Below are 20,469 nucleotides of genomic sequence, written 5' to 3'. Positions count from 1 at the left end.
CACACACACACTATGTCTGTTTCCAGTGTCTGAGGCCAATCTTCTCCACGTAAAAATAATATATAGAATTGTATGAGAATCCAGCCCAGACCACTTCTGGGCTGGATTCTCATACAATTCTATATATTATTCCAATGCCAATCATTTGTAAATCTACCAGCCCAAAATGTAATCTCACCACATTACTAATGACTAAGATGGGATGGCTATTCTTACTTTCTTCTGATGTTATCTGTGGGGAAATGTCATTAGGGTAAGACTTAGACAAATTAGAAAGCAACTGGAGGCAAGATTGTGCAATCAATTCTTAAGGTCACTATAAGTCTTTTTGTGGCAAGTGACCCAGGTAAGTGTGGCAAGAGACTTCAAATGTATTGTGTGTATGCATAGGTTAACTATTGAATGGACATGAATGTGTTAGTTTTATTGGCCCCTGTTTCTTCAGTGCATGAAGGCTTCTTCTTTCGCTGATCACTTTTGGTTTTTGCTATTCAGCTTGAACCGTTTCACATAGAAACTTTATTCAAACTTTGTAACATAGGTCTTCTATAGGACAAAGCTGCTATTTTCTTTGTAACTTTCTACTTGTGTTTTTTCTACTTGCCATAAGTCAATTAGGCCTAGTGTTGAGGTCATTTGCATATTTAAAATGGATTTTTCCAAGAAACTTGTACAACAAAAATTTTACTTTTCATGTATAATTTCAGTGTGAGGTTTGGTTGTGATAGGAGTAAAGGAAAAAATAAGCCCATTAGGGTGTATTTTGAGCATATTCGATTAGTATATTGCTCATTTACATATTCAAATTCATTTTCAAAAGAACTTCTAATGTTTAACATTTCATGTAGACTTTCATTGTGTAAAGTTGTATTGTGGTAGGAGTAAAGGAAAAAAATAAGCCTATGCATGGTATATTTTGGGTAGCCTATATTGGATTAGTGTATAGCTCATTTGCATATTCAAATTCATTTTCAAAGAAACTTGTAATACAATTTTTTTTTTTACTTTTCATGGATACGTTCATTGTATAAAGTTTTATTTTGATAGGAGTAAAGGAATAAAATAGCCCCATTGGGGTGTTTGTTGTCTGGCCTTACTGGCACACATCTTGGATTGATGAGAATTAAACATATTTCCTCAACTAGGATTTCTTAGGACTTTTAGTATGTTGTTCTGGACACCTCATAGAAATTATCTATGCTGAAAAGAATTATTTTACAATTACTTCTATTTTTGGCTCCAAAATTAGTTACTTTGCCTGGACTAAGTGTGATTGGTTCCCCTCGATGCAAGGGGCAAAAGTAACATGCATCATTACTCATTGCCAGAGTCTCTTGCAGACACAATTCAAATGGTGCTCTCGTGAGAACTCTGGATTTCGGTAGGTTTAAATAGCAGAAAGCTAGCACAGTTTCTCTTTGATGCAGCCAAGCTCACATGAAGATGTCCAAGGTATGTAGACTCTACTTCAAATTCATATTTTATTTGTTACATAAGATATCATAGTACAACATGCAATAAAATGCTCAGTGCAATACTCTTGAAAAGATAAGGCTTTAAAAAAGTAAAGTTTAAAGTGCAATACTTTACAACTAAAATAACAATGGTTCTTAAACCCCAGAGGGTTTTTGTAAATATCAATGTCAATGTGAATTTATCTATAAAGCACTTAGACCAATGTGCTGTACATTAAAGAAAACAAGACTGTATAATACTTATTAGAGGTAAGGAGTTGTTAAAACCAAAAAGTAAAAAATGACAAAAATATAGTAAATAAAAACAACAGATAATAATATTAATTAAATAATAATAATAAAAATCAGTACTAAATGTAAATACTACTACTAATAATAATAATAATCTAAAATGACCATGCCTGCCACTCTAATGAATACCTTGGACTATCCCATTTTATTATTATTATTGTTATTATTATTATTATTAGTAGTAGTAGTAGTAGTAGTATTATCATTATCATCATTATTATTATTCATGACATTTTATTTCATGACATTGTTTAATTATTAACTTCTGCTTTCAATCTTTTATCTGTTTTATTTAGGCCTACATTGTTTATACTTTACACAGTCATGGAGCTCACTGGGGTGGTCTACAGTAGCTGTAGCCTAGTGGGTATACTGTGATGTAGTAGTTAGCTGTAGTGGGTATACTGTGATCAACCCCAAATGTCAACACGTATCCTTGCCTACTTTAAGTGGGTATACTGAAATGGTGATGCTTTTTAAGTGCATATCACATAGATATAGACGCCGCATTGGACTCTAGAACGTCCCAGATAGCAAAATCAGATTGGCAGATAGCAGACCGCTGGTGGTATGTCGCCGGTGGCGTGCCACTTGTGGTCCGCCTTTGGACCACCATCTCTTTGAATTTAACTTGTTAGCACCAGTAGTTACCACTAGTGACCATTTGTAAACTGTGAGAGGGCACAGCCATATGAGTCGCAGCTGGCACAAGATCATTATGAGAACTGAGAAGTTTATTAAAGTGACAGTGTACCATTTATAAATGACTAACAGCACGAAATTTGCCGTATTTCTTCAGAAAATAAGATTTTAAAACAAAATTGTTATTATTAGGGCCCGAGCACCCGAAGGGCGCAAGGCCCTATTGTTTTTGTAAGGATTATTATTATTATTATTATTGTTATTCCACTTTTTTGCTTTCCTGTTTTTGAGGTGGTTAACATGGTCGAAACCTCTTGAAATTTGGCACACACGTCAGGTGTCATGCATCGCAGTTAGGTACAAGGGCTTGACCCCGGGCGTGGCCCAGGGACTCGCTAGCGCCCCCTTAGGTGACTGATCCCGTGGTTGGCAAATATTTTGAGGTGGTTAACATAATCGAAAACGCATGAAATTTAGCATACACATCAAGTGGTACAGTGAATAGACAGGGATAAAAGCTTGGCACCGGGCGTTGCCCAGGAACTCCATAGCGCCCCCTTACGTCACAGTGACTTGTGGTTGGCATATAGTTTTAGATACACACACCAAATTTGGTGGGTGTATGTAACTCCCAAAAACAAACAACTTTTGTATTAACATGCCATTAGCCACGCCCACAGGAAGTGAGGTAATTGAGATTTTGTGCGTTGTGGACATGATCAATTTTAACGTACTCCTCCTAGACGGTTGATCCGATTCATGTCAAAGTTGGTATACATGATGCCGAGATGTTCCTGATTATAAATTGTGAAGTTTTTTTTTGATATGTTGTAATTTGACGAAATGGCGAAATTATTAATTTTAATACCCTTCCACATAAACAATAAATGTGTCATAATTCACCATGCATGGCTTGAAATGTTTTAAATTTCACAGGTCATTGAAGACCATGTTAATGATAATATTCACATGCCCATAATGCATGTTTGGCATAGCGCCACCAACTGGCAACAGAAAGAATGACAATTATACTGATGTCACATGATCAATTTGAACATACTCCTCCAAGACGGTTTGTCAGATTCATTTGAAATTTGGCAAACATTATGCCAAGATGTCGCTGATGTTAAATTGTGAATGGATTTTGGAATGTTGTAATATATTTGATATGATTTTAATATCTCACCACATAAACAGGAAATGTGTCATAAATCACAGTGCATTGAATGAATGGTCTGAAACTTCTCAGGTTAATAGATATCATGATTATGATGATATCCAGACACCCAATGGGCCTGCCTGGCATAGCGCCACCACCTGGCCAAGCAGGAAATGTGACAGAAATGGACAATGCCTTAAGTGATTGATCTGAAACTTTATAAAATATTGGATATCATTATTGTGATGATATTCACGTGCGTAATTCACAGGCCTAGCATAGCGCCACCTTCTGGCCAAGCAGGAAATGTGCCAGAAATGCTCTATGCTTTGAATAAATGGTCTGAAACTTTTCAGGTTAATAGATATTATGATTATGATGATATCCAGACACCCAATGGGCCTGCCTGGCATAGCGCCACCACCTGGTCAAGCAGTAAATATACCAGAAATGGACAATGCCTTAAGTGATTGATCTGAAAGTTTACAAACATTTTGGATATCATTATTGTGATGATATTCACATGTCTAATTTTCATGCCTAACATAGTGCCACCATCTGGCCAACCAAAAAGTGTATCAGAAATGTTCTTTGCTTAAAATGAATGGTCTGAAATTTCTCAGGTTAATATATATTATGATTATGATGACACCCAATGGGCCTGCCTTGCATTACGCCCCCACCTGGCCAAGCGAGTAATTGTGGCAGAAAATAAAATACAAAAACAACTAGCACACGCATTAAATATGTACATTTCACAAACGCACCACGTCGGTGCTTTGTTGGATTCCGACATGTCACGGGTTGCGGCCCGCAGGTGCTCGGGCCCGCCATCGCCGCTTGCGGCTATATTTAGGGCCCGAGCACCGAAGGGCGCAAGGCCCTATTGTTTTTGTAAGGATTATTATTATTATTATTATTATTATTGTTATTCCACTTTTTTGCTTTCCTGTTTTTGAGGTGGTTAACATGGTCGAAACCTCTTGAAATTTGGCACACATGTCAGGTGTCATGCATCGCAGTTAGGTACAAGAGCTTGACCCCGGGCGTGGCCCAGGGACTCGCTAGCGCCCCCTTAGGTGACTGATCCCGTGGTTGGCAAATATTTTGAGGTGGTTAACATAGTCGAAAATGCATGAAATTTAGCACACACATCAAGTGGTACAGTGAATAGACAGGGATAAAAGCTTGGTACCGGGCGTTGCCCAGGAACTCCATAGCGCCCCCTTACGTCACAGTGACTTGTGGTTGGCATATAGTTTTAGATACACGCACCAAATTTGGTGGGTGTGTGTAACTCCCAAAAACAATCAACTTTTGTATTAACATGCCATTAGCCACGCCCACAGGAAGTGAGGTAATTGAGATTTTGTGCGTTGTGGGCATGATCACTTTTAACGTACTCCTCCTAGACGGTTGATCTGATTCATGTCAAAGTTGGTATACATGATGCCGAGATGTTCCTGATTATAAATTGTGAAGTTTTTTTTTGATATGCTGTAATTTGACGAAATGGCGAAATTATTAATTTTAATACCCTTCCACATAAACAATAAATGTGTCATAATTCACCATGCATGGATTGAAATGTTTTAAATTTCACAGGTCATTGAAGACCATGTTAATGATCATATTCACATGCCCATAATGCATGTTTGGCATAGCGCCACCAACTGGCAACAGAAAGAATGACAATTATACTGATGTCACATGATCAATTTGAACATACTCCTCCTAGACGGTTTGCCAGATTCATTTGAAATTTGGCAAACATTATGCCAAGATGTCGCTGATGTTAAATTGTGAATGGATTTTGGAATGTTGTAATATATTTGATATGATTTTAATATCTCACCACATAAAAAAGAAATGTGTCATAAATCACAGTGCATTGAATGAATGGTCTGAAACTTCTCAGGTTAATAGATATCATGATGATATCCAGACACCCAATGGGCCTGCCTGGCATTGCGCCACCACCTGGCCAAGCAGGAAATGTGCCAGAAATGGACAATGCCTTAAGTGATTGATCTGAAATCTTTAAAATATTGAATGTCATTATTGTGATGATATTCACGTGCATAATTCACAGGCCTAGCATAGCGCCACCTTCTGGCCAAGCAGGAAATGTGCCAGAAATGCTCTATGCTTTGAATAAATGGTCTGAAACTTTTCAGGTTAATAGATATTATGATTATGATGATATCCAGACACCCAATGGGCCTGCCTGGCATAGCGCCACCACCTGGTCAAGCAGTAAATGTGCCAGAAATGGACAATGCCTTAAGTGATTGATCTGAAAGTTTACAAACATTTTGGATATCATTATTGTGATGATATTCACATGTGTAATTTCAATGCCTAACATAGCGCCACCATCTGGCCAACCAAAAAGTGTATCAGAAATGTTCTTTGCTTAAAATGAATGGTCTGAAACTTCTCAGGTTAATATATATTATGATTATGATGACACCCAATGGGCCTGCCTTGCATTAAGCCCCCACCTGGCCAAGCGAGTAAATGTGGCAGAAAATAAAATACAAAAACAAATAGCACACGCATCAAATATGTACATTTCACAAACGCACCACGTCGGTGCTTTGTTGGATTCCGACATGTCACGGGTTGCGGCCCGCAGGTGCTCGGGCCCGCCATTGCCGCTTGCGGCTATATTTATTATTATTATTGTTATTTCACTTTTTTGCTTTCCTGTTTTTGAGGTGGTTAACATGGTCGAAACCTCTTGAAATTTGGCACACACGTCAGGTGTCATGCATCGCAGTTAGGTACAAGAGCTTGACCCCGGGCGTGGCCCAGGGACTCGCTAGCGCCTCCTTAGGTGACTGATCTCGTGGTTGGCAAATATTTTAAGGTGGTTAACATAGTCGAAAACGCATGAAATTTAACACACACATCAAGTGGTACAGTGAATAGACAGGGATAAAAGCTTGGCACCGGGCGTTGCCCAGGAACTCCATAGCGCCCCCTTACGTCACAGTGACTTGTGGTTGGCATATAGTTTTAGATACACACACCAAATTTGGTGGGTGTATGTAACTCCCAAAAACAAACAACTTTTTTATTAACATGCCATTAGCCACGCCCACAGGAAGTGAGGTAATTGAGATTTTGTGCGTTATGGACATGATCAATTTTAACGTACTCCTCCTAGACGGTTGATCCGATTCATGTCAAAGTTGGTATACATGATGCCGAGATGTTCCTGATTATAAATTGTGAAGTTTTTTTTTGATATGTTGTAATTTGACGAAATGGCGAAATTATTAATTTTAATACCCTTCCACATAAACAATAAATGTGTCATAATTCACCATGCATGGCTTGAAATGCTTTAAATTTCACAGGTCATTGAAGACCATGTTAATGATGATATTCACATGCCCATAATGCATGTTTGGCATAGCGCCACCAACTGGCAACAGAAAGAATGACAATTATACTGATGTCACATGATCAATTTGAACATACTCCTCCTAGACGGTTTGTCAGATTCATTTGAAATTTGGCAAACATTATGCCAAGATGTCGCTGATGTTAAATTGTGAATGGATTTTGGAATGTTGTAATATATTTGATATGATTTTAATATCTCACCACATAAACAGGAAATGTGTCATAAATCACAGTGCATTGAATGAATGGTCTGAAACTTCTCAGGTTAATAGATATCATGATTATGATGATATCCAGACACCCAATGGGCCTGCCTGGCATAGCGCCACCACCTGGCCAAGCAGGAAATGTGCCAGAAATGGACAATGCCTTAAGTGATTGATCTGAAACTTTATAAAATATTGGATATCATTATTGTGATGATATTCACGTGCGTAATTCACAGGCCTAGCATAGCGCCACCTTCTGGCCAAGCAGGAAATGTGCCAGAAATGCTCTATGCTTTGAATAAATGGTCTGAAACTTTTCAGGTTAATAGATATTATGATTATAATGATATCCAGACACCCAATGGGCCTGCCTGGCATAGCGCCACCACCTGGCCAAGTAGGAAATGTGCCAGAAATGGACAATGCTTTAAGTGATTGATCTGAAACTTTTTAAAATATCGGATATCATTATTGTGATGATATTCACACATATAATTCACATGCCTAGCATAGCGCCACCATCTGGCCAAACAGGAAATATGCCAGAAATGCTCTATGCTTTGAATGAATGGTCTGAAACTTCTCAGGTTAATTGATATTATGATTATGATGACACTCATTGGGCCTGCCTTGCATTACGCCCCCACCTGGCCAAGCGAGTAAATGTGGCAGAAAATAAAATACAAAAGCAAATAGCACACGCATCAAATATGTACATTTCACAAACGCACCACGTCGGTGCTTTGTTGGATTCCGACATGTCACGGGTTGCGGCCCGCAGGTGCTCAGGCCCGCCATTGCCGCTTGCGGCTATATTTATTATTATTATTATTATTATTATTATTGTGTTTTCAAAACCCAATGTGGCCCTTGAGCCAAAAAGTTTGCCCACTCCTGTCCTAGAATGAGGCGGACAAAACAATTGTAGCCTACTTCTCTAAAGCTCAACTCTCCTCAACATTTTGTTTGAATAAGGGTAATTCAGTAGCCTATTTAAAATTAAAGATGACACAATGTTAACAAATCTTGTTCCATGTGCCCTTTTTTGAATTTGAGCCCCTGCCCCTTAAAAGGTCTCTGCACCCTGCTGTAGCCTCACGGTCAGTGGTCGCCACGCCAACACGTCGATCGCGATCGACCTGTAGATCTTTAGGACTTACCCAGTAGATCCCGAGAATAACAGGAAAAATAAAAGCAGTCATCAAATTCCCGCATGTTCGCCAACGTGTACAGGGCCTTCATTTCAGCGGGGGATTGCGGTATAGCGCATGATTTATTCAAGACCCGCAACTCTAGCCATCATAATGCGAGAAATTCCCGCACACATTTTACATCTCTGTCTGATAACGTTAATCTAAAAATGGAGCGGCGTGAATGCGGGACCAGACGGACCAACTTCTGACTTGAACCGAACGTAACCCCATGCAGACACACACGCGCGCACAACAGCACTTTGCAGGTGCGCTCTCTCTCGCAACAGGACTTTTCACCACTGAAGTCAAATTATGCTAGGTGCTTCTACATCAACTGCTACCTGACAAGAAATTTAAAACGAAAGTTTAGCGATCAGGAACTGTCAGGAATTTGTTCTCCATTTGAAGAACGTAATCGATTGCGGACGTGCAGTGGCGCGGGAAGTGGGGGTGCGGCAGGTGCTGCAGCACCCCCTGGTGGCGAAGCTTTAAAACCTCGATGACAATAAAATGATAGTTTATGAAAATCTCTGGTTGTTGTTTCTGTTCCACGACATTTTGTATGACATGTTTGGGTTGTGAGATGAAGAAAGGGATAATTTTAATAATAAGCCTATATCGTTTTTGTATACATACTTTAATTGTATGTGTTTGTGATTGCTGTAGAAAGTAATTGGGCTATTGCACGTTCTGTATATATACGCACTAATTGCTGTATGATGCTAATGATCATTCTGTCACATCTCCAACTTTACGTTTGTTATTGCTATAGAAAGTAATTGGTCTATTGCATGCTCTGTATATTTTACGCACTGTTGTATGATGTTGATGATCATTCTGTCACATCTCCGTCTTCTTTTTCCTGCCGCCGTGCAGGCCCAGATGGGAGCCTGTCGCTTTTATTTGATGTGTTTGTGATTACTAAAGTAATTAGGCTATTGCATGTTCTGTATATTTCACACAGTAGCCTAATTGTTGTATGCTCATGATCATTCTGTTATGTGATTTAACCTGGTTTCGATGAATTGTTAGAATGAAATAAAGTCCGCTACACCTGCACCAGCTCCCAATGAATGCTTAATTTATTGCGAAGTTTCGGGCACTAGCCCTCTGATCAATAAATTAAGCATTTGTTGGGAGCTGCTGTAGCGGACTTTTTTTCATTCTTCCATTTTTTACCTTTTTGTCCAGCACACAACTTAATACTTTGGATGTGCATGCTTTATTCCTTTTTTATTTTGATGAATTGTTAGGCATAGCCTAGGCTACTTGTGGTAGTTTTTAAAATAAACATTGTCATCTAACACCATCCTGGCGCAGCGAGCTCTTTGTTTTAACAGACAGTTTGATAATGGATATATTATCCATATTATACAATTTACATTGATTGCACTAGGCAAATAATATTTTAGTTTGTACGTACGCATTTACACAGATATTTATGTATATTATTTTTTCATCGCTGGTCTTTGGAGTTCGCTTGTTGCGATATAGGTTGTGCGAACTGTCAGCTCATCTGTTCTTCATGCAGGGGAGGGGCGAGTGTTTTTTTTTATTTGTTTTAAGGAGACAGAGGTAGAGTGGTCTGCAGCCTGTGTAACATAGTATCTTTAGAATTCTATAAACTCTACGTGGACCCCCCCCCGGCCGCATCCGCACCCCCTGCCGAAAATGTCTTCCTGCGCGCCTGCGGACGTGCACAGACACAGACACGGAGCGCATTGTAGGCCTGGTTACTTTCACTTTCTAGAGTGCGCATTCATTACTTAAAAGATGCTTCATACCAAAACATTATCAAATGTATAATGACATGTGTTGTCACAAAACCAAAATCATGTAGAATAAAGTAAAGACTATGTTAAGTGTTGTTATCTCATTGACGCCTGTATAAGGGGGTAGAGGATGTGATATTTTTGACCTGCACATTTGCCTAATTAAAATGCCTTAAATTAGAAGCATTAGAACATTTGGACTCTCTTTTGACGCTTCAAGGTAGATCTTGCCTTTGTTCAGGGCAGAGGTAGGGATCTTGGGCTCAAAAAGGTTGGTGACCACTGATCACCTGTTGATTTTAGGTACTTTGAAGCCAACATTAGGAGACTTTTAAAGTAACCAAACAACAGACGTAGTTTAAGCATGAAGTAGTCTAATTTTCTAATAATTTTGAAGTTTATGCTAGTTTAGGCTACCTCCCATGAACAGAACAAGAAAATAATCAAATCCATGCTGTTATATCCAAATATGTTATATGTTATATCCAACATATGTAGTCCAGAGATTGTTGTAGCCTACAGGCTACTTTTAAAGTAATAGGTCTGCATTCGAACAGTTTGCATGCACGCTGGGAGACAGCACGCATTAAATGTGTTAAAAGTAGCCTAGGCTAATTATCGCTTATTGTTGGAGAAAATACATGGTACCAGTGAACAAGGGTTAGCCTAGGGCAGCGGGGTTAAGGCGCTTTTTTTGCTACCCCAGAGCTAACTTGCGATGCAACTTGGTTAAGCCCAACGATTCTAGAGCAGAGCTCTAATTCTTAAAAATGTTTGATTCAAATTCAGCGTGTTGCGAAATATTTGTTTCTCAGCAAAGCCACGATGAAATGGTATTTTTATTTTTTCGTTTTGGCCGGCATTCTATACATTATCCCTAACATAAGTGCACCCGGGTGCACTTTTTTTATTATTATTATTATTATTGCAAAGTAGGCTAGCTGAAGCATGACTGTTTTGTTTTTTTTACCATTTGTGCCGCTTAGCTTCAAAGTCTATCCTACTGGAGCCTCAACGTTACTGTCCTGCGAGCAGAACTTCACCAAGCATATGATTATCGTGAGTATGCCTGACTGTCTGTCAGGAACAGTTCTTAATTGGTTCAGGCCTGTTTATTTAGAATGCTTAGGCTACTTTTCTCCACTGGCTGTTATCATATGATCTTATGGAAATCCCCAGTAGCCTATTGTATGAAATTTGATACCTGCCAACACTCCCGTTTTTCGAGGGTTTCTCCCGTATTTCAAGGTCATCTCCCAGCGCCCTCCCGTTTTGTTATTTCTCCCGGAAAACTCCCAGAATTGGCATGACCGTCAAACTTCATTTTAAAATCAGGGATCCATTGATTTTTAGTTAGTCTGACATTTCCCAGGTTGCCAAATTATGCATGAAATACACCCTACACATAGCCTACACAATGGCTTACTTTCAATTTCAACCGTTTTGTCATAAAACCTGGCAACCCAAAACCCTAAATAAGGAAGCGGGTGCACACTGCGCAGCCACTGTCTCGCAAGCGAGCTATTGAATATCTTACAGTAGGCTATAGTTGTCAACGAGGGTGTGATTAACACATCACATTAACCGTTATTGAGTGTTGTTGATACACAATAGGCAAATTGTGGTAGGCTGCAAGCAGCAGACATAACCGGCACGTAGCCAATCTTTCGGTAGGGTAAACGCAACGACCAAAATGCAGTGTTGCAATGAGTGTAGGCTATGTTAAATATGCAAACACTGATTATGTGCAAACACTGCCCCCCCCCCCAAGAAAAAAAAAATCTAAATGTTGGCAGGTATGGCATAGAAAGAGAAGAAGGGAAAGTGAGGTAGACTTCAAGAAGAAAGAACGACAGATTTGATTTAGCTCTTTCTTCTTCTTTGGTTATCCGCAGTCAGCAAGGCGGACTGCTACGTGATTCTGAAGCTCCCCACATCCTCTGCACGCTCTCAGCGCACCAAGGTGGTTTCCAATTGCAACAACCCCCAATGGAACGAGACTTTCCACTTCCGTATCCCCAGCCACACCAAGGTCAGACCTTCACAGAGGTTCTGGGCTTATGCTGTTTGCTCCTTTTTACACATGCTTTAGCCTTCTGAGAAAAGGAGGCAGAGTCAAAAGCCTTGTCTTTGCCCTTGCAATAGCCTACTGAAGTGACAGACTATCAGACTCAATAAAAACGGCTGGTATGCTCACCAAGGAGTGTGGATGCTTACCAATTCCTGACTGTCAGTCCATTTTATGTTGTTTTCTCTGTAAGCAAACAAGAGTGCAGAATGTGTCTATGAAGGTTCATTTCCAGTTCACAATCAGTTCTGGCCAATCTTCACTGGTTGCCAGTGAGTTTTAGGATTGATTTTAAAATCCTCCTTATAACCTATAAAGCATTACATGGTTTGGCACCTGACTATTTAAAAGATTTATTAACCCCCTACTGTCCGGCTCGGCCCCTCAGATCCTCCAGCCTGGGACTTTTAGTTGTTCCAGAAAGTAATACTGTATACTTTTCCTATTTTCTTTTATATATTTATCATTATTATCATTATTTTATCATTATTATTATTATTATTGTTATTATTACTATTGTTTTGTTTTTTACTTTGTTTTGTTTGTTTGTCTGTAGAGCACTTTGTGCTTTGTGCTTGAAAAGTGCTATATAAATCAATTTTATTATTATTATTATTTAATGCATCCATCGGTAGGTGGGACAAAATAGAGTAGCTACTAAAGTGTAACATCACATTTCCGTAGCAACCAATTTTCTGTTCTACACAAACCAAATGAACAACGTGAAATACTATGCCAGACCAAAGTTTTATAGTAAAGGAAATTTTTTTTTTTTTTTTGCAAATTGATATGTTGATCCGTTTGCCTTTATTAGCAACCCACTAAACATTAGACGTCTGATGGACATGCAGATCATGTCTTTATTGCGTCTGTCGGTCCAAGACCAATTCTGGAAGACTGCTGGAAGTGCAAACCACTGTATGTCCGCTATTTTGACGTCTAACCATGACCCCATTTGGACGTCAATAGGACTATAGAGCATCACAGCCCAGCCCCTCCTCCGAGAGAGCTTAGTTTCCGGAAGTAAGTTTCCCATTCATTTATCCCATTGACCTTTTTGAAAAAATCCGTAACTAAAGAGTTTTAGAGCATGTCTTAGTTATTAGTTACGGCGTAACTCATAAGCATACAACATATCATTTCGAATGAAAAAACGAAGAGAAAATCCAAAAAATGTCAAAGGTACAAGACTGTGTAGCCTACATATTTTCATTTCCAAGCGAAGGAACTACTCATCCCATCAACCACCACGCTTCACTGAATAATATATAACAATGCACGAACCGGCGCGAATTTGCCATTTGAATAACTTCCAACCGACAACAGCACGCAAACCTTTTCCTCCAAACAGTGATTTTTATATAGTGAATGTGCAGTTAGCAGTTATTTCATTACATTACATTACATTACATTACATTACATTTGGCTGACGCATTTTTAGCCAAAGCGACTAACAACATGGTAAACAGTTTAAGTTCAGAAGTACTCGTGTAAATAATAGTGTTTTGGTATTGAATTGTATATTTATCATCATGTATTTTATATCGTGTGTGTGTGTGTGAAAGCGTCTAACATTAACGTTAGCAACATGGTGCAGTGCTTCGTATCTGACTGCCATCACTGCTCAGTCGGGCTGATGCATGGACCTCTTGTTTCTTATTTCTAGGTTAATGATTGATATGAAGTATGAAGGCTACAGTAGGTAGCCTAGCTAATGTTAACTAGCATTACCAACCTCCCTGCAAAACTCACCACAACTTTGTAGGTCTTGTCCCTCATGCTGGCCCTTACAAAACCCACAAGCTGACCCTCGGACACACAACAGTCAATAATGTGACCCGATTGTAAGTGGTTTTCACCCCTTTAGACACTCTTGATCTCGTCCTTGAAACAGCGAAATATTGCCACGGGGGCATGGACGGCCAAACCGCTAACCATTTTACTGCAGTGTCTAGTTCTAGCCGTAGCAGGTGGTAGCATTGAGCTTGGGCTATCAGCTAGTTCAAAAGTTTAAGTACTTAATGAGGATATACAGGGCTCTTTATGCCTCGACTAAGTTGATGTTACCTATAAACAACAATTCATGTTCATAAAAACAACAAGGTCACTAAAACATAATATATTTCACACCTGTGTTGCAGCAAGTAGGCTAATGTTAGCAGCATTATAATGACATTCTAACGTCGGTTACCTGAAAAGTTAGTGTTTAAACTAGCATTTATAGTGTTCTATTTGATGGTGTATTGGCCCTGACTAAGTTCGTGTGATATATAAACCACAATCCTTGTTGATACAAGTACCAATGTTCATCTAGAAAGTTTTAAATCACATTAAGATTTTCGCCATAGGCAGTAAAAGACTGAGAAGAGAAAGAGAAAGACCTTGGTCAGGGATTTAAAACTTTACCATAATGCACTTTCAACCAATCAGAGGCATCACTGTGGGGTTGTTCAGGATTATGGGTAATGAAGTACTTATCCAAGACATCGCGAATAAAATACATTTATTTTAAAACAAGGTTGGTGCCCCATGAATTTTTGCCATCTATATACAATCACTTTTACCCCAATTGTCAATGGAGAAATTGTATTGAATTCTTACTTCCGGAATCGGCTGTGGGCGGGACTGTGATGGTCTATACACGGGTTTCCCGTTTACTAACAAAACTAGATGCGCACGCAGCCGTGGGGCAGAAGACGCTTGGTGGCCATCCACAACGTTATAAACTTAACCGAAATAGTCGGCTACTGTAAGCTACAATCGGAATTGTTTGTAAACCCCTGTTGTCTCAATGATAATAACATCTCATTTCAGGCTATATTTCAGAGTTTGCCATTCATTTGCATTATTAATATAACATTGTATTTTGACATCATATTTGAACGGGACCAAAAAATAATCGTTATCTCTCCACTGACTCCCGTTCATATTTTTTCGAAAGATAGGTCCCATGGACCGGAAGTAGAAGGGCGTGACTTCGGCTCTCTATCCCCTCCCCCCTTGCGATGGCCTCTTCACAGAATAACTTTTTTGTTGTTGTTGGTGACTCCATTCTTGAATCCCTTGATAAATTATGCCTTTTAATCAATCAGTAGATATTTTACTTGTTTGAAACGGCCCCCTATCGCTCAAAATCAATTTGGATACTAGAGACCCTCCTATTTCATATGGCAGACACCCATGTCAAAAGTCCATCGCAGAAAATGGGCAAACATTACAATTTGCAAAGTGCTGCAGCATACACGTTGCGAACGGAACACTTCAGTTACGCGTCCGGTGTAACTCCCCTGTAAATGAGGAGACACAGCACTCAAAGAATCCTCCATAGAAATGTATGGGTTCGTAATGCCAATATGGCAGTTGTCTACACATATCCCGCCCCTTCCGCGACCAAAAGTCGACATGTGAATACATCATGCCAATCATAAGGTATGTTGTACTTAATGCCAATCATGGGTGCAGATAATTTCTCTATTTGTCCATCCTCCCTCCCTTCTTTACTTCCTTCCATCCTCCTGTCCTTACCCCTCCTACTAATTCATTTTGTAAAGGAAACAAGGAAGGAACGATAGGAGGATGGAGGAATGAAGGAGAGGCAGATATGAAAAATGAAATGTCCTGCTCACTCACTTAAGAGACATCAATTACTGATGATGTGGCGCATCACCTCTTCAGCTAGAATAAACAGATCAGAGTATAAACAGATCAGAGTATACGAAAGCTTTGCACATGCGCAGTCCTGCCCGAAATAGCTGCCTGATAAACTGCCCAAAGTTTAGTGGGGGGACTTGCCCTAAAAGGACTTTGTTGTAGTTCTTTGAAAAAGTTTAATTATAACACAAAGGAATAACAAAAACGTTTCGTTGTTTAACCAAACACCATCTTTTTTCATATATGTCTCTCCTTGATTCCTCCATCCTTTTTACATTCCTTTGTTATTTCCTTCACAAGATTAATTAGGAGGAGGGGCTATGACAGAAGGAAAGACGGAGGGAAGGGAGGGAGGATGGAAAAATAGACAAATGAGATGCACCCAGAGATTACATCAGCAGTCATGTGACTTCAAGTCATGACATCATGTGACTTTATTGTGTATTCAATGAGTTATTTCCTGTTGCATTGATTACAATTTACAACTGATGATGGGGTTAAAGTGTTAAAATTAAACTTTAAATGAAGGCAGAAGGATTCTAATTCTGACATATCTACCCTTCCCTTTCAGAATGTCCTAGAAATTACCCTGTATGATGAAGACCCATTAAAGCCAGATGATCATATTGCTGACATCCTTTTTGATATCGGAAACCTCGTCTTAGGCCAAGAGAAAACCAAAATGTTATCAGTGAATGAGAAGGTAAATCTCTCAAACTGAAGCATAGACTGAGGCCTTTTATCCCATTAAAACATAAATCATATTTGCAGATCTGACATGCTGTTTTTTTGTTATGTTTAGGCAAATGAAAAGTTGTGGGTTACATTTAAGTTGATGGAGAGGTAAGAGAAAACTTAATGCAGTTTTATAATATAAATGAAAAAGACAGCTCAGCTACTTTATATGTTATAACTAAGGGATTTTAAAGACACTTCTACAACAAACAATTAATTTGAATGAATTGATATTTGAGTTGTATATCATTTAATGAATTGTGTGTTGTTCACCTTAGTAAGGTAAAGACAAGAGATGTTTTGTCATGCTTCACTTAAAGGAACACGCCACCCAAAATCAGTAGCCTAGTAATATATGTTCTTACCTTAACTTTCACGAGTTGAGTCATACCTCTCCCGCGCCGGTAGGTGCACTCAAACGCTCTGTCGCGCAGCGCGAATGTGTTAGCATGTTGCTATGCTAGCGGGCTCTGCCGTGGCCATAGAGAGAGGAACATAGCAGTAATCAAACACCTCCATTTTTTCCCTACTTAAATACAGTTGCACGAGTAGTTGATAAAAATGTGTACGTCACACAACATGAAACGTGGCGATTTTCCAAGCGAATAAACAGGAGAACTACAATGTGTGGCGCAATAGCACTTGGGAGTACTTCGACCTAGCGTGGTAATATTATTAACACCTAATTGTAGATCCTATCCACCACAGAGTTTAGAATCCATGCTGGATCGACCCTCAGCCTCTCCCTCCCCTCTGAGCGAGAGAGAGGCACACACACTAGAGATGCGCTGATGGGCTATTATTTCAACCATAACTGCATAGCAAAACTTATCATCCATCAGCCATCCATCAGCACCAAAGTTTGTTGACCAATTTTCAAAACTGCACCCGCCCACCATCCGTTGGTTGTTTTAATGTAGGCTATATGGGTGATGCAGCGCTGCTGACGTGAGGCTAGAAAGCCCTTGCCTGTTCTAGAAAGACTGATCTAATGCCGCAAATATATTAAAAGGCTGAAGTCGTACATTGGCTAGGCCTATCCCCAGAATATCAGCAGCAAACTCAGTCTCTGTCGCGCAAAACAGTCTCCAAATAAAACGCACATCGGCCTGTTGCCTATTCTGCCAGCTTGTGACAATATATCGTCCAAAATGCTTGATTGCATTGCATTCTCCACATTTTTAGCTAAATTTTCATGTACCACATCAGCATTTTTGTTCAGTGAATCTTTTGTAAATTGCTTTACAATTACCGTCGGGCCCTTGTCAGCAGACTTCGGCTTGCCTCTTGCACTATTCACTCCTTGTCTTCCGATGTCATTTCTGAGTCATCTACAGATGTTTACACACATTCACCTCCCTAAATAGAACCAACTTGACGTTGACTTCAACATGTGTTATATCCTAGATGAGACTGGGTTATTTTGTTTAGATATTAGCCTATATATAAAACACATAATAGCCTACCATTCAGGGAATAGGCATTTAAAAGAGAGACAGAGAGTGATATGACTCAGAAATGACATCGGGCGATGGCAGTGCGAGATGTTCAGAACGTAAGAGCTAAAACTTCTACAAACTCAATAACATCCACAGCGGAAAAAGAAGGTAAGAAAAATAGTCGGAAAACTTAGATGTGTAAGGCAAGCAAGCAAGTTTGGCGGTTGTTAGCCTACTAAAAATGTGAACATGCCATTTGCACTGTTGTGCGGTGGACTTTCAGAATGAATGGAGTCGGAGTTTCTTTAATATCGAGGCGTCATATTTGTCCGATGGCCTGCTATAAAATGAATTGCGATGTCTGTCTGAAAAAGACGCGCTCGTGCAGTCAAAATTAATGGGAGTCTTCAGAACAGGCTTGTCAGTCAACCTGACATATGTGTAAAGTAGCCTATAATGTGAATGACTTGTTATTTTATCAAGGATTTCTTTCTTTTTGCAAAAAATACAATAGGCATTAATTAGTAGGCCAGGAGCATGCTGAAATTATGATAAAATTGTAAAAGGACGTGACCGAAGCTGAGGCAAGCCAGGCAATAGGCCTATAGGCCCGACGGTAATTGTAAAGCAATTTACAAAAGATTCACTGAACAAAAATGCTGATGTGGTACATGAAAATTTAGCTAAAAATGTGGAGAATGCAATGCAATCAAGCATTTTGGACGATATATTGTCACAAGCTGGCAGAATAGGCAACAGGCCGATGTGCGTTTTATTTGGAGACTGTTTTGCGCGACAGAGACTGAGTTTGCTGCTGATATTCTGGGGATAGGCCTAGCCAATGTACGACTCCAGCCTTTTAATATATTTGCGGCATTAGATCAGTCTTTCTAGAACAGGCAAGGGCTTTCTAGCCTCACGTCAGCAGCGCTGCATCACCCATATAGCCTACATTAAAACAACCAACGGATGGTGGGCGGGTGCAGTTTTGAAAATTGGTCAACAAACTTTGGTGCTGATGGATGGCTGATGGATGATAAGTTTTGCTATGCAGTTATGGTTGAAATAATAGCCCATCAGCGCATCTCTAGTGTGTGTGCCTCTCTCTCGCTCAGAGGGGAGGGAGAGGCTGAGGGTCGATCCAGCATGGATTCTAAACTCTGTGGTGGATAGGATCTACAATTAGGTGTTAATAATATTACCACGCTAGGTCGAAGTACTCCCAAGTGCTATTGCGCCACACATTGTAGTTCTCCTGTTTATTCGCTTGGAAAATCGCCACGTTTCATGTTGTGTGACGTACACATTTTTATCAACTACTCGTGCAACTGTATTTAAGTAGGGAAAAAATGGAGGTGTTTGATTACTGCTATGTTCCTCTCTCTATGGCCACGGCAGAGCCCGCTAGCATAGCAACATGCTAACACATTCGCGCCGCGCAACAGAGCGTTTGAGTGCACCTACCTAGTTAAGGTAAGAACATATATTAGGCTACTACTGATTTTGGGTGGCGTGTTCCTTTAAAACATTAAAATAAAGTTTTCTATGGAATTGATTCAGACTCGAAACATTTTGTATGTCTGTATCACAACTTGAATGTGTAAAACAGATCCGTACCTGTAGAATATATTTGTAAGTGTAGTGCATATTTGTAATATTGACAACTACTTGTAGGCTACAAATCATTTTTACAGTTACAAATAATTTCTAGTTTCAAGTTGTGATACACACATAAAAAACGTTTGAGTCTGATTTGATTCTATAGTTTACCTGCTGCTGTTTTAAAGCCATGTGCTCTTTGTCAGAGAGGGATCCTTGAGGGAGAGGGAAAAAATGGGAATGGATAATGCCCTCAAGGATGTCAGAAATGTTCACAAACAACTGCCATAATAGTTTAACATACAATCAATGGCTTACTTCTTTACATAGTCTCTACAGACCATAACTATTCAGTAGATGTACCCAAGACATCAGATAGCTGCATGTAAAATTAATCATAACATGTTTCTGGTTTTCAGTGCTGAGAAACCTGGAATGTACTGGTCCAATGGGGTCCTTATGGTAAGTGCTGAAAGAGGAACTTCAGAAACAATACATTTCAGCTCACAATATTCAGACCGGCCCATCCTCCCGAAGCTCCCGATTAGCCACTCCGGGCCTGTACTAGCATAATAACGTGTTGCACAATGCTTGCACACAGTTGCAGTTCTATCTACCGTTTTCTAAATCCAAAATGTTTGCACACACCAGAATTATGCGACGCTGGTGCATCCTCCAACTCCGGGCTGCCTACGTTATCTCTCCCACTTGCCATTTCTGCACGTGACGCGCAGCACTCCACACCTTTCACGCGAAAAGGGGAAAACTGTCTGGGGTCACATATGGGCATGAGGCTACATTACGCATGCCATGAACCGTCAA

At 39.7% G+C, this 20,469-nt stretch overlaps 1 protein-coding gene across 1 annotated transcript in view; it reads left to right on the top strand.

Annotated features, from left to right (window-relative positions):
• Positions 1-1,443: 1,443 nt before the first annotated feature.
• The window catches only part of LOC143133389 (cytosolic phospholipase A2 zeta-like), a 43,997-nt gene continuing 24,971 nt past the window's right edge, over positions 1,444-20,469 (top strand). The window contains exons 1-6 of the mRNA XM_076293155.1: positions 1,444-1,452; positions 11,142-11,214; positions 12,051-12,187; positions 16,446-16,577; positions 16,677-16,717; positions 20,067-20,109. Of these exons, the coding sequence (XP_076149270.1) occupies positions 1,444-1,452; positions 11,142-11,214; positions 12,051-12,187; positions 16,446-16,577; positions 16,677-16,717; positions 20,067-20,109 (435 nt within the window). The remainder of the gene's footprint in view (positions 1,453-11,141; positions 11,215-12,050; positions 12,188-16,445; positions 16,578-16,676; positions 16,718-20,066; positions 20,110-20,469) is intronic.

This window comes from Alosa pseudoharengus, unplaced genomic scaffold (genome assembly GCF_046254945.1).
Source record: "Alosa pseudoharengus isolate Yale_2024_CS ecotype anadromous, Long Island Sound unplaced genomic scaffold, YU_APseudo_1.1 YU_APseudo_1.1_scf_2, whole genome shotgun sequence".
Classification (NCBI taxonomy): domain Eukaryota; kingdom Metazoa; phylum Chordata; class Actinopteri; order Clupeiformes; family Clupeidae; genus Alosa; species Alosa pseudoharengus.
The sequence above is the reverse complement of the archived record's forward strand: the minus strand, read 5'-3'. Positions and strand labels throughout refer to the sequence as shown.